This window comes from Panthera tigris, chromosome E1 (assembly GCF_018350195.1).
Source record: "Panthera tigris isolate Pti1 chromosome E1, P.tigris_Pti1_mat1.1, whole genome shotgun sequence".
NCBI lineage: Eukaryota > Metazoa > Chordata > Mammalia > Carnivora > Felidae > Panthera > Panthera tigris.
The window spans coordinates 9,171,548-9,185,762 of NC_056673.1; the positions used below are offsets into that span (position 1 = coordinate 9,171,548).

Genomic DNA, 14,215 nt, shown 5'->3' on the forward strand with positions numbered 1-14,215 from the left:
GGAGTTCTGGCGACCCGGCCGCGCAGGCGCATTGTCTTGCCTGGCGGCCGGCCCCGCCAAGCCAGCGCCATTGCTGGAAGCGTTCCCGCCCTGCTCTGCGAGTGCCCTCAGTTGTCCTCAGTTCGGCAGCCAGGTACTCGTTGCCCCGGGCGCCGGGCCCCGGTTCCCCGCCGCCCCTCCCTCGGCGCTGGGCTCCTGGCGGCGTCCGGGGCGGGGCCGTTCCCTCCAGAGCCCCCGTCCCTGAGCCGACACGCCCACCCGAGAGGCGACTGGGGCTGGGCCTCCTGCCTGGCTGTCGGCGCGGTCTCCCCCACGCTTGGCTCCGGGGCCGGCGGTGCCCTCGGCGGCGGGCGCGGCGCTGGGGTTGGGGAGCACGGGGCGCGGCCGTAGGCTTAGTAGGGTTCGACTAGGGCCTGCTGGCCTCTGACCTGACCTTCCGCCTCTTCCCAGTCCCGCGCCTTTGATGGAGGAAGTGGGGGGACCCCGGATGGGCACTTAGGGAAAAAGGGCGAGGCTGGAGGAAGGACAGTCTCCGTCCTGGCTTCTGAACCCGCAGGGATGGAACGATTTCACACCTGATGGCCTGACAGGTGGATGAACTCCTGTCCTTTCGGTAACCGAGGCAGCTTCCCCGCCCCGTCTCATTTTATGGCATTTCACGTAATCACTTTCAAATCACCTGTCTCTCCCAGACCTGATAATGGCATTATTGCTTTGACTGGGAAATGCTGGATTGGTCCGTGGCGCTGAAGTTCTCAACAAGACCATGGACCCCTTCGTTATTTTATTTTATTTTATTTTATTTTATTTTATTTTATTTTATTTTATTTTATTTTATTTTATTTTATTTATTTTTTTTTATGTTTATTTATTTTTGAGAGAGAGAGAGAGAGAGAGAGAGAGAGAGAGAGAGAGATGGAGCGTGATCAGGTGAGGGGCAGAGACAGAGGGAGACCCAGAATCCGAAGCAGGCTCCAGGCTCCGAGCTGTCAGCACAGAGCCCGACATGGGGCTCGAACTCACGAACCGCGAGATCATGACCTGAGCTGAAGTCAGACGCTTAACCGACTGAGCCACCCAGGTGCCCCCCCCTTCGTTATTTTAAAATAACAAAGCTAGCTGAGGACCCACAGCAAGTGACATTTTTCACGTCTTTGATACTTCCGCGGTGCTTGGGAAGACAGACAGGGACACTATCCAGAAAAAAAAATATCTAGGCGATTACGACTATGGAGAAGTGTTGGCCTGGATTAGATATCTTCTGCATAATGGCCGAGGTGAAAGGAGAAACAGGGCGGTAAGCCTCATTCGCTAATAACGTGTGCTCAAATGATTTTGCCAATGGACACATTTCTCCAGTAGCTAAGCCAAGGTTAGAACCGGGGGGAGGTGGACACTCTGGAACTTTATTACTACACCAAACTCCTATGTATATGCAAATACTTCTTATTGTCTACTTGGAAAGTGTAGAAAAGTAGGAGTGTAAACATCACAGGCCCAGGTCTCCGAGGTCACAGTGGGCTTCCGTTTGTTGACTTGCTGTCTTTTTCTCTATGCGTTTTGTACACGATAGAGATCAAGCTGATCTCGATTAAATAGCGTTGGCTATTCTGATTATAAAATTTAAACAGATGCTTATTGCCCAGTTTGGTATTAAACGTATTTGACTAGCATTATCTATATGGCATATTGCCAAGGAGGAGTTCATTAATCTTTAAAAATTGATGGGATGCCTGGGTGGCTCAGTCGGTTTTGCATCCTACTTCAGGCTCGGGTCATGATCTCACTATTCGTGAATTTGAGCCCCGCAGAGGCCTGCATCGGGCTCTGAGCTGACAACTCAAAGCCTGGAGCCTGCTTGGAATTCTGTGTCTCCCTCTCTCTCGCTCTGCCCCTCCCCACTCATGCTCTGTCTCTCTAAATAAATAAACAAACAAACGTTGAAAAAAATTTTTAAAAAGAAGAGTATTTAATTTGGGGTTGAGGAATTAGTTTGCTTTAGAACAATATTTATCAAGGTAAATGTTTGAGGTGCTTGTTGACAATGTAGATTTCTGTGTCTCATACCTAGAGATGGTGATCAGATCTTGGATGGAGCTGAGGAATTTCCTTTTTTTTTTTTAAGATTTTATTTCAGTGATCTCTACACCCAAGGTGGGGCTTGAACTCTCGACCCTGTGATCAAGAGTCACACACTCTACCGACTGAACCAGCCAGGCGTCCCAGAATTTCCTTGTTTTTCTTCTCTTACCTGGAGAGAGAGCATGAGCAGGGGAGGGGCAGAGAGGGAGAGGAAGAATCCCAGGCACTGGGAGCACAGAGCCTTATTCGGGGCTCAGTCCTGCGAATCTTGAGATCATGACCTGAACTGAAATCAAGAGTGAGATGCTCAACCAACTGAGCCACCCAGGTGCCCCCAGAATTTCCTTTTTAATGAGCTTTTTGTATCCTCAGATTTAAGATGTGGGAGTTTTCTAATTATATGTAGGAGTTTTCTGGGGAAAAAATCATTTTCATTAGATTTGCAAAGGAACCCATGACCTAAAATAAGGTAGAGAAACACTGAAGTATGGGAAAAGCACTTTTATTAACTCTGAGACTTAACTATAAAAATCAAGAGTCAGGGGCGCCTGGGTGGCTCAGTTGGTCAGGTGATCGACGTCGGCTCAGGTCATGATCTCACAGTTTGTGAGTTCGAACCCCACGTCGGGCTCCGTGCTGACAGCTCATAGCCTAGAGCCTGCTTCGGATTCTATGTCTCCTCCTCTCTCTACCCCTCCCCTGCTCACGCTCTGTGTTTCTCTGTCTCTTAATAATAAATGTTAAAAAAAAATTTTTTTTGTTACATCAAGAGTAAGATGTTCAACTGACTGAGCCACCCAGGCACCCCAAGAAAGACTATTTCTTTCTCATAAAAGTCTGAGTTTTCAGGTGACTGGCAGTGATAAGGGTGGGTAGGGGTAGGCAGCTCTATGGCATTAGGTCATCTAGAAACCCAGGTTCCATTCCTCATTTTGCTTCAGCACCTCCTAGGGGCTGTTGTCTTTCCTATGGTAGAAGCTGGCTCACTTTCATACTGTTGCATTGCAAGCCTTTTGCAGGGGGTGGGGGGGTAGGAAACAAAGAACTGGAGGACAGACAGCTCCCTGGGAAAGATGTGATGTCACCTGGGGGCACTTGGGTGGCTCATTTGGTTAAGCGTCAGACTCTTGATTTCGGCTCAAGTCATGATCTCACAGTTCGGGTGTTCGAGCCCTTCATTGTGTTCCTCATTGGGGTCCATGTTGGGCTCCTTGCTGGGCTCCGTGCTGGTAGTGCAGAGCCTGCTTGGGATTCTCGCTCTCCTTCTCCCTCTGCCCCTCCCCTGCTGACACACGTATGCTCTCTCTCTCTCAAGATAAATAAGTAAACTTTAAAAAAATAAACTAAAACTCTTTTAAAAAAAAAAAAAAAGATGTGATATCAACCCTTTTATTCAAATCCCGTTTGTTATAATTTAGTGACCTGGGCACACCTGCCTGCAAGGTGGCTGGGAAATGTCTGTAGTTGGGTGGCCTTGTGGCCAGCTGAGATTTCAAACCTTTGTCAAGGAGAAGGGGAGACTGGATGTTGAAAGGCAATTAGCAGTCGCTACTGCATTGGCCTACCTAAGTTTTCTGCTGCTTGAGTCAGTCTTAGAATATTTTTTAACAAAAATTGTTCTTTGGAAAATTTTATTTTTATTGACCTACAATTTTAAGATGATTTATATGTTATAGCCCCTTTCTTGTTTCTATTTTTGGTTTATTGGTATTTTTTCTTCTTTAGCCAGTGGCTTATATGTTCATTATTTAGAGAATCACCTCCTTCCGTTCTCAGCTGTTTTGTTTTCTAATTTATTAGTTTCCTTATTATTTCTTCCTTATGGTTTGCTTGTAAATTATTTTTCTTATTTAGTTAGATGTTTAATATTTTTATTCTTTAAAAACATGTTAGTTGTGGGGCACCTGGGTCACTCAGCTAAGCATCCAACTTCAGCTCAGGTCATGATCTCAAGATTCGTGAGTTCGAGCCCCACGTTGGGTTCTGTGCTGACAATGTGGAGCCTGGAGCCTCCTTCAGATTCTGTCTCCATCTCTCTGCCCCTCCCCCGCTCGTGCTGTCTCTGTCTCTGTCTCTGTCTGTCTCTCTCCCTGTCAAAATATAAATAAACATTAAAAGCATTTTTTAATGTTAGTTGAATGTCTTTAGGGATATAAATTTTATCTTTTTAAAGTTTTGGCAGGAATCAGTGAGTTTTTAATCTATTATTCTCTCACTTTCTAATTCACTGGCAATTAAAGTTCTCTCTTAGACTTAATAGGTATTCAGGAGGGTTTATTTGATTTTCATTCCCTGGTGATTGAGTTTTTTCCTTCCTCCCTTCAGGCTTATGTTTGTAATTCTACTACATCATGGTTAGAGAATGTCATGTATTCAGTTTCTTGTTTTTGATTGAGATTTTCTTTATTGTCAGTAGTCTAGTATAGGATTAATATTAGCAAATGCTCCTTGAATACTTGAAAATAACTTTTGAATATGTTCCAGTATACTCCATATTTATTTTAATTTCACCTCTAGAATTTATAACAGCCATGCTTTATACAGTTCTTGTTTTTCAGAAGATATTGGTTATTATTGCAAGTATCATTTCGGATGAGCTGATTGGCACAAACTTTAAGATTAGGTTAATAACGTTCTGCTGTTTATTAAGCCAAAGCTCCTCAATCTTATGTGAAGTAAGGTGTTCATTCAGGACAGGAGGACACTGAGCATGCTTATTAATCATAACAGAGTCCCTAACTGAGGGTCCATGCAACTGCTGGTAACACATTTTGCACAAAGTAGGGTTTCAGAACTTGGTATGTCACTGCCCTTTTTTATACATGAAACTGCTATTACCATGTTGGATGAATTTATATTAACAATCTGTACCGTTGGGTGTAAGGAAATCTCATTTATCAGGCACACCTGGTTCTTGAACCAGACTCAGCATCAGCAAGGTCACATCCTCATTTAAGAAGGGGGCCGGGGGGCGCCTGGGTGGCTCAGTTGGTTGGGCGTCCGACTTCGGCTCAGGTCATGATCTCGCGGTCCGTGGGTTCGAGCCCCGCATCGGGCTCTGTGCTGACAGCACGGAGCCTGGAGCCTGTTTCAGATTCTGTGTCTCCCTCTTTCTGACCCTCCCCTGTTCATGCTCTGTCTCTCCCTGTCTCAAAAATAAATAAAACGTTAAAAAAAGAAAAAAATTTAAGAAGGGGGCCGGGAAGGGAAACGGTGCCTAGGTGTCTCTGCTGGCTTAGTGGATGGTCATATATCTAGCCATCAGGTTGCATGTATTTGTTTTTTTGATTGGCTACAGGTCAGCTAAGTCATATTTGTAGATAAGTATTCTCTTACTTTTTATTATTCGTACCTTTCTGTCTCATCATAAACCTGTGGCCTTTCTCTGTTAACCATATTCATTGTTTCTTTTTCTTTTTATTATATTCTAATATGTGTGCTATTTTTCTTCTTTCCACCAGCTTTGATGAATGCTATTATATGTTGTCATACCAAACAGTGTGTTTAAATTGCACTGCCAGTCCCAAATTTAGGTGTCTTCATTTTCTTTTTGTTGTTGTTGTGAATTGTGGCTTGAATATTTTGGAATGTATCCTGGCATAATGGTCTGTTTTAGTGTGTGTGTGTATTTGTAGTGAGAGGTTTCTTTCATTCTTTTTTTAATCCACAAATATACTTATTACTTCATTTTTTAATTGAGATGTAATTGACATATAACATTATATTAGTTTCAGGCATACAACATGCCATACAGCATGGTTCAATATGTGTATATATTGCAAAGTGATCACCACAAATCTAGTTAACGTCCATCACCACACATCTTTTAAGATTTACTCTCTTATCAACTTAAAATATACAATACAGTATTATTATGAACTTTAGTCACCATTATATATATTACATTTCCAGGACTTGCTTATTTTATAAGTGGAAGTTTATAGCTTTTGACCATCTTCTTGCCACTGTTGATCCCTGCCTCTGGCAACCACCAATCTGTTTTCTGAACCTATGAGTTCAAGTTTAGATTTTGTTTTGTTTTGTTATATTCCACATAAGAGTGAGGTCATACTTGTTTACATCTGTCTGACTTGTTTCACCTAGCATAATGCTCTCTTGGTGCATCCATGTTTTCACAAATGGCAAGATTTCCTTTTTTTTTTTTATGGATGAATAATAGTCGTGTATCTGTGTCTCACATTATCCATTCATCTGTCAACAAACACTTCCATTCCTTGGCTTTTGTAATTAATGCTACAGTGAACCCATGGGTGTGGATATCTTTTTGAATTAGTGTTTTTGCTTCCTGTATGTAAATGCCCAGAAGTGAAATTGCTGGGAAATGTAGTACTATTGTGAGTGTGTGTGTGTGTGTGTGTGTGTGTGTGTGTGTGTGTGTGTTGGGAAAATGCAGTACTATTTTTGAGAAACATTTAAGGAAATTTTAGGTATTCTAGTTTTGTGAAAAATGTTGGTATTTTTATAGGGATTGCATTAAATCTGTAAATTTCTTTGGACAATATTGGTTCTTCCAATGCACGAGCACAGAGTATTTTTCCATTTAGTGTCTTATGGTTAAATCTTATGTATAGATCTTCCAATATCATGCTGAATATAAATGATGACAATGGACATCCTTGTCTTGCTCTGTTCCTGATCTTAGAAAAAGTTTTATCATTTCACCATTAAGTGTGTTAGCTGTGGGCTTGTCATATATTGCCTTTATTATGTTGCATTATGTCCTCTCTATACCCCCTTTGTTGACAGTTTTTATCATAATGGATGTTGAATTTTGCCAAATGCTTTTTCTGCGTCTGTTGAGATGATCATACGATTTTTATTCTTCATTTTGCTAATGTGGTGTATCACATTGATTGCCTTGCAGATATTGAACCATCCTTGCATCACTGGAATAAATCCCAGTTGGTCATTGTGTATGATCCTTTTGCTATATTGTTGAATTGAGTTTGCTACTATTTTGTTGAGGAATTTTGCATCTGTGTTCAACAGGGTTATTGACCTCTAATTTTCTTTTCTTGTGTCCTTGCCTGGATTTGGAATCCAGGTAATGCTAGCCTTGTAAAATCAATTTGGAAGTATTCTTTCCTCTCTGTTTTTTCAAAGAGTTTGAGAACAGTTGGTATTAATTCTTCTTAAATGTTTGATAGAATTCAGCAATGAACCTACCTAGTACTGGACTTTGTTTTTTGGGGGAGATTTTTTATTATTGATTTATTGATTCCATCTCCTTACTAGTAATCGGCCTGTCAGATTTTCTCACTCTTCACGATTCTGTCTTAGTAGATCACATGTTTTAGGAAATTACTTGTTTCTTCTAGCTTGTCTAATTTGTTGGCATGATCTTTTTTAGATCCATATTGCCTTCAGCTTTCATGTGTGGCATATGAATCAACTAGGGATCTTATGAAAAAGCTCATTCTGATTCAGTAGGTTCTGTAGTTGAACCTCAGATTTTGTATCTTTCACAACCTCCCCAGTAATGTTCATGCTGCTGTTCTTCAGACTACGCTTGTGAATACAAGCTCTTGGATGCGTATTCTTTTTAAAAAAAAATTTAAGTGTATCTATTCATTTCAAGAGAGACAAAGAGAGCAAACGGCTGAGGGGCAGAGAGAGAGTCCCAAGCAGGCTCTGTGCCATCAGTGCAGAGCTTGATACAGGGCTCAAGCTCATGAGCCACAAGATTATGACCTGAGCTGAAATCAAGTGTTGGACACTTAGGCCGATTGAGCCACCCAGGTGCCCCAAAGTGGTTCATTTTTAGATGAGTCGATGATTGTGGCAAAGGAAGATTGAATTATTTTTTTTTCACATCACACAGCAAATTGATTTAGTGGAAAAGGTGTGAGCATTGGAATTAGACTGATTTGAGGTCATATATGGCCTCAGGTAAGTAGTGTAGTTTTTCTAAGCCTCATTTTCTTCACAGTGGAATGGGAATATAATTACCATTGGGTTGATGTGAAGTTTGAATAAAAAGGTATTTTTAGGGGAACCTGGCTGGCTCAGTACAGCATGCAACTCTTGATCTCGGGGTCATGAGTTCAAGCCCAATGTTGGGGGTAGAGTTTACTCAATAAAAAGTAAATAAATATTTTTTTAAAAGAAAAGATATTTTATTTTATTTTTTTTTTATTGTCAAGTTAGCTAACATACAGTGTGTACAGCATGCTCTTGGCTTTGGGAGTAGATTTCCATGATTCATCATTTACCTACAATACCCAGTGCTCATCCCAAAAAATGCCCTCCTCAATCACCCATTTTCCCCACCTCCTGGGTCCCCAACCCCCATCAACCCTCAGGTTGTTCTCTGTATTTAAGAGTCTCTCATGGTTTACGTCCCTCTCTGTTAGTAGCTATTTTTTCCTTCCCTTCTCCCATGATCTTCTGTTAAGTTTCTCAACCTCCTCCTATGAGTGAAAACATATGATATCTGTCTTTCTCTGACTTACTTCATTTAGCATAATATCCTCCAGTTTCATCCACATTGTTTCAAATGGCAAGATTTCATTCTTTTTCGTTGCCAAGTAGTATTCCATTGTGTGTGTGTGTGTGTTTGTGTGTGTGTGTGTATATATATACACCACATCTTCATCCATTCATCAGTTGATGGACATGTGGTCTCTTTCCATAATTTGGTTATTGTTGATAGTGCTGCTATAAACACTGGGATACATGTGGCCCTATGAATCATCACTCCTGTATCCTTGGGTAAATTCCTAGTAGTGCATTGCTGGGTTGTAGGGTAATTCTATTTTTAATTTTTTGAGGAACCTGCATGCTGTTTCCCAGAATGGCTGCACTACTTTGCATTCCCACCAATAATGCAAGAGGGTTCCCCTATCTCCACATCCTCATCAATGTCTGTTGTTTCCTAAGGTTTTAATTGTAGCCACTCTCATTAGTGTGAGGTGGTATCTCAATGTGATTTTGATTTGCATTTCCCTGATGACGAGTGATGTTGAGCATTTTTTCACGTGTCAGTTGGCCATTTGGATGTCTTCTTTTTAGAAGTGTCTATTCATGTCTTTTGCCCATTTCTTCACTGGATTATTTGTTTTTCGGGTGTTGAGTTTGGTAAGTCTTCATAGATTTTGGATACTAACCCTTTATCTGATATGTCATTTACAGATATCTTCTCCCATTCCGTTGGTTGCCTTTAATTTTGTTGATTGTTTCCTTTGCTCTGCAGAAGCTTTTTATCTTGATGAGGTCCCAGTAGTTCAATTTGCTTTTATTTCCCTTACCTTTGGAGATGTGTCAATTAAGAAGTTGCTGCGGCTGAGGGCAAAGAGATTGTTGCCTGTTTTCTCTTCTAGGATTTTGATGGTTTCTTGTCTCGCATTTAGGTCTTTCATCCATTTTGAATTGCAAGAAAGTGGTCCAGTTTCATTCTTCTGCATGTTACTGTCCAGTTCTCCCAGCACCATTTGCTAAAGAGACACTTTTTTTCTATTGGATACTCTTTCATGCTTTGTCGAAGATTAGTTGGCCATACATTTGTGGGTCCAATTCTGGGTTCTCTGTTCTATTCCATTGGTCTGTTCTTTCCCATGTGTCTGTTTTTGTGCCAAATACCATACTGTCTTGATGATTTCACCTTTGTAGTACAGGCTGAGGTCCAGCCAGGATTGTGATGCCTCCAGCTTTAGTTTTCTTTTTCAACATTACTTTGGCTATTTGGGGTCTTCTGTGGTTTCATACATATTTTAGGATTGTTTGCTCTAGCTCTGAGAAGAATGTTGGTGCTATTTTGATTGGGATTGCATTGAATGTGTAGATTGCTTTGGGTAGTGTCAACATTTTAACAATATTTGTTCTTCCAATCCATGACCATGGAATGTTTTCCCATTTCTTTGTGTCTTCAGTTTCTTGCATAAGCTTTCTATAGTTTTCAGTGTACAGATCTTTTACCTCTTTGGTTAGGTTTATTCCTAAGTATTTTATGGTTCTCGGTGCAATTGTAAATGAGATCAGTTCCTTGATATCTCTTTCTGTTGCTTCATTATTGGCAAATAGAAATGCAACTTGATTTCTGTACATCGATTTTATATCTTGTGACTTTGCTGAATTCATGTATTAGTTCTAGCAGTTTTGGGGTGGAGTCTTTCGGGTTTTGCATGAAGAATATCATGTCATCTGCAAAAAGTGAAAGTTTAACTCCTTTGCCAATCTGGATGCCTTTTATTTCATTTTGTTGTCTGATTGCTGAGGCTAGGACTTCCAACACTATGTTAAACAAAAGTGGCGAAAGCGGACATTCCTCTCGTGTTTGTGATCTCAGAGGGAAAGCTCTTAGTTTTTCCCCATTAAGGATGATATTAGCTGTGGGTCTTTCATATATGGCTTTTACGATGTTAAGGTATGTTCCTTCTTTCCTGACTTTCTTGAGGGTTTTTATTAAGAAAGATGCTGTATTTTGTCAAATGCTTTTCCTGGATCTATTGACAGGATCATATGGTTTTTATCCTTTCTTCTGTTAATGTGCTGTATCACATTGATTGATTTGCGAATATTGAACCAGCCCTGCAGCCCAGAAATGAATCCCACTTGTATTTTAAAAAATCCTTGTACAATGTCTGGCCTACTAGCTGTGACTACATTTATTGGTATTAAAATGTCACAATATCCAGGAGCAAGGATCTTTTTTTTCTCACTGATATTGGGGGTTAATCTTGTGTCCTTTAGTCATGCTTCCTTGTAATGTCAGGATTCCAATTAGGTAATTCTGAGATTTCCAAGGCAGGATTGATTTTTATTGCTTATTTCTCTTTCTCAGCCATGTCTTTGCAGGACCCCACTCTCGGCAGAGAGGGGAACACAGAGGAAGAGATTATGGCTGCTGTGGTTTTTTCTGTTGGACCTCTGGTAAGTTGGGGTTTCCTCTAGTCCTGACCTGCATCTTGGTTTAAGAGCATGTCTATTTTTCCTGAATTCTGTGACTTCTGTATCTCACCCAGACCCCTTCTGGTAACTGAATCAGATGGTTTCCCCCATGAAAATTGGGTTTATTATAGTGAAGCTTGTAATCTGTAAGAAGTTTCACTGTACATATGGAACCAAATATCAAGACACATGATCTTTCAAAAATACTTTTGCTATTTTTTTATAAACAGTCTAGGAAATTTACTTTTGATGTTAAATTTGTATTGTTCCCAGGAAATTTCAGTTATTTGTGGGGTAAAAGAATCGAATATTTTAAATTGGAAATATTGCTTAGGAAATTTTGGGGAAAGTATGTACACACAGACACACCCACACCCTCTTAATTAAGAGGGACCGTTCCCCTTGTGCCCACTCTCAGTGATCTCCTCTTTTCTACCCATTAAGAAGTGACCAAGCTTAATAGATGACATGGAGAGAAAGAAGATGTTTAAGACACAGAGCTTGGCTGTAGGGTGCTTACAGTCTCATTGAGGTAAGGCCTACAAAAGAAATAGTTACATAATTTGTTTAGGTGAATGATAGTTCCTGCATCTATTGCTAGGAATTTTGCTAATGATGCTTAGCTGTATGATAAACATGATGAGTGCTATGTAAGAAAAGAAATGGGCATTAGTATGGGCAAAACTGGTCACAGAAAGCTCATGAGGACAGTTAGACTTAGGTAGTACTCACAAGTGGGATTTAAGTTGTAAAGTATTTATAAGGGTACTTCAGGTGAGAAGGGAGTTTAAGGGCAAGAGAACAGTGGGGTGAGCTAGTGATTCCAGCTGGAAAGTATGGAAGATAGTACTGGAAATTAGATATTTAAGCTGAATCTTTTAATGCTTCCCTGAAGACATTTAAGTATATATATGTATGTGTGTATGTTTGAGGTGGGTGTCAGTGAGGTACAAGCCGTGTCTTAGCAGTGACTTTTTGAAATAGATTCCGAAGAAAGGTAATACCAACAAATATAGTTTGTCTAGTCGTGATCTGCGGTAACCTATAGTAGTGACCTTTCACTCTTTATAGCCAGGATGTATAACGTGTAAACAGTCCTTAAAACATACCCTTGAAAAGATAAATAAAAACCAAAATGTTACACTTGATCAGCATATCTGAAGTATTTGTCTAGTATTGACATGGCCAGACCCATCCCTAATTACCAGAGGTTGATGTTCACATCATTAATTTTCTGGAAGCTGAATGTTTTTATTTTTTAGATAAGAACTTGGAAGGGGAGAAATAAGATAACAGTTTTTCTCAATGGACTTTCAGTAGTTTTATTACCCATAGTTTTTTTAAATGGCACACACAAAACCTAAAATCAAAAGTACTAATCGAAAGAGGTAGTAAAATACCATCTCATTTATAAAATCAGGCCCTCATAGGGATACAGCTTATAAGGTTAAGAAAATAATGTAGTGAGAAGTCCCTGAAATGCTACCTGAGTAACTACAAGACGTTCCCCCGACCCCCCACAACACTGAAATGATCTTCAGCTGTACAAAGTACATAGTGTTAGTAGGTTTTGAATACTATTCTTAAGATAGATACTTTCTGAGAAATACATTTCAACTCTATATGAAAAGGGAAAATTGTGTAGGATCTGAAGGCCTCTTACTATAAATCTATTTTTTTGTTACAATTGGTTCTTTGTTGGAAGCCTCCATTAAAAACTATGCGGTTGTATCTTTCTCAGTCTTGTGTTTGTCATTGTCTCAAACAAAGTTGAAGAAGATGATTGGATGTTACTATGGGACGGTAATTTCAGCGCTAAATTAACCAATAAAAGGGGCCACCCTGTTAATTTCAGCCCTAAATCAAACAACAAAAGGGATCATCCCATGTATGCCACATCCACAGTGGACCGTTGGTACCTGAGGCTCTGCTGTGAGTCATCAGCAGCCTATCACTGAGTGATCGTATCCTGTATCCCTTCAGAATCCTGAAGTTTCCGAGCCAGATGAAGACCTTCACCTTCAGGCTGAAGAACCAGAATTGGAAAAGGTAATGCCTCACATGTTACATGAGGGGAATAAAGTGCCTCTTTTACTGTGCCTGGTTCTTAATGTTCCTAGTGCCTTGCAAGTTTGCAGTGAATATCATCTTGCTTGATAGCTGTAGTAACCCCAGGGCTGGCCGCATCAGTGTGACGGATTTCATTTCCCTTGGTGGCAGCCCTAATGTGGCAGGTCACATTGTAACTACTGACGATAAAGTATCCTATATCACATGCTCTGACTCTTGCTTTGCATCGTGAGACTCAACACCATTAAAAATATCAAGAATACATGAACATCAGTGGAGGTATTTAAGGTGTGTTTAAATTGGTTTAGGTTTTTTATTTCATTATATTGTTAAGCTGACTTTCTTATTCATGAGTATAGAATTCAGCTGATTTTTCCAGAAAATACCAAAGTCAGAAATGTATGAAATATGTTAAGAAAAGTTATCTAAAACTTAGAAATAAGGCAAAAGGTAAATGTATGCCCTTTCAGTGTCGCATTGAACCATTGTCTAACCAGCCTGTGTAAGGGTCACCTGACATAGCCCGGAGAGTTACGTTGTTTGATGTACTAGTTACTGTTGGTTAATATCCAGAACATTGAAAATTTGCAAGTTATTTTACCTTGGAGAAAAAATAACCCCCAAACTTATGGTTTTATTGTCCTTGTAGGACATTCACCAGGTTTCTAACTAATTTTGCGGTCTTATTCCAGCATTCTTTTTTCTGCAATCAGTAGACAGCTGTTTTTGTGTCTCCTTTGAACCAGGTTTGTCAGGCAGCTGATCTCTCATTAATGACTTAAGTAAATCTTTGGCATGTGTTGACAGTACTTTTAGAATTACAGGGGTTAAGTTTTAAAAAAAAATTTTTTTGAAGTATAGTTGACATACAGTATTATATTAGTTTCAGTTGTACAGCATAGTGATTGGATAACTCTGTACATCACACCGTGCTCGTGGCAATAAGCGTAGTTACTGTCTGTTACCATACAAAGTTATTACAATGTTATCGACTATACTCTCTGTGCTATACTTTTCATCTCTGTCGTTTATTTTATAACCTGAAGTTTGTACCTCTTAATCCTCTTCACCTATTTCACCCATCCTCTCACACCCCCCCCAACAACCACCATTTTGTTCTCTGTATTTAGGAGTCTGTTTCTGTTTTTTGTTTGTT

At 40.2% G+C, this 14,215-nt stretch overlaps 1 protein-coding gene across 4 annotated transcripts in view; it reads left to right on the plus strand.

The window, feature by feature from the left end:
* Positions 1-52: 52 nt before the first annotated feature.
* The window catches only part of ZNF624 (zinc finger protein 624), a 33,403-nt gene continuing 19,240 nt past the window's right edge, over positions 53-14,215 (plus strand). For 2 of the 4 annotated variants that reach the window (XM_042965568.1, XM_042965569.1), the window contains exons 1-3: positions 10,883-10,971; positions 11,434-11,521; positions 12,973-13,038. Coding sequence is in view for 1 of the 4 variants with exons in the window: in XM_042965567.1 (XP_042821501.1) it covers positions 10,885-10,971; positions 12,973-13,038 (153 nt within the window). In the remaining 3 variants the exon portion in view is untranslated. Of the gene's footprint in view, positions 134-10,882; positions 10,972-11,433; positions 11,522-12,972; positions 13,039-14,215 lie in introns of those variants that run through there. The other 2 variants (XM_042965567.1, XM_042965570.1) reach the window with 2 other exon arrangements.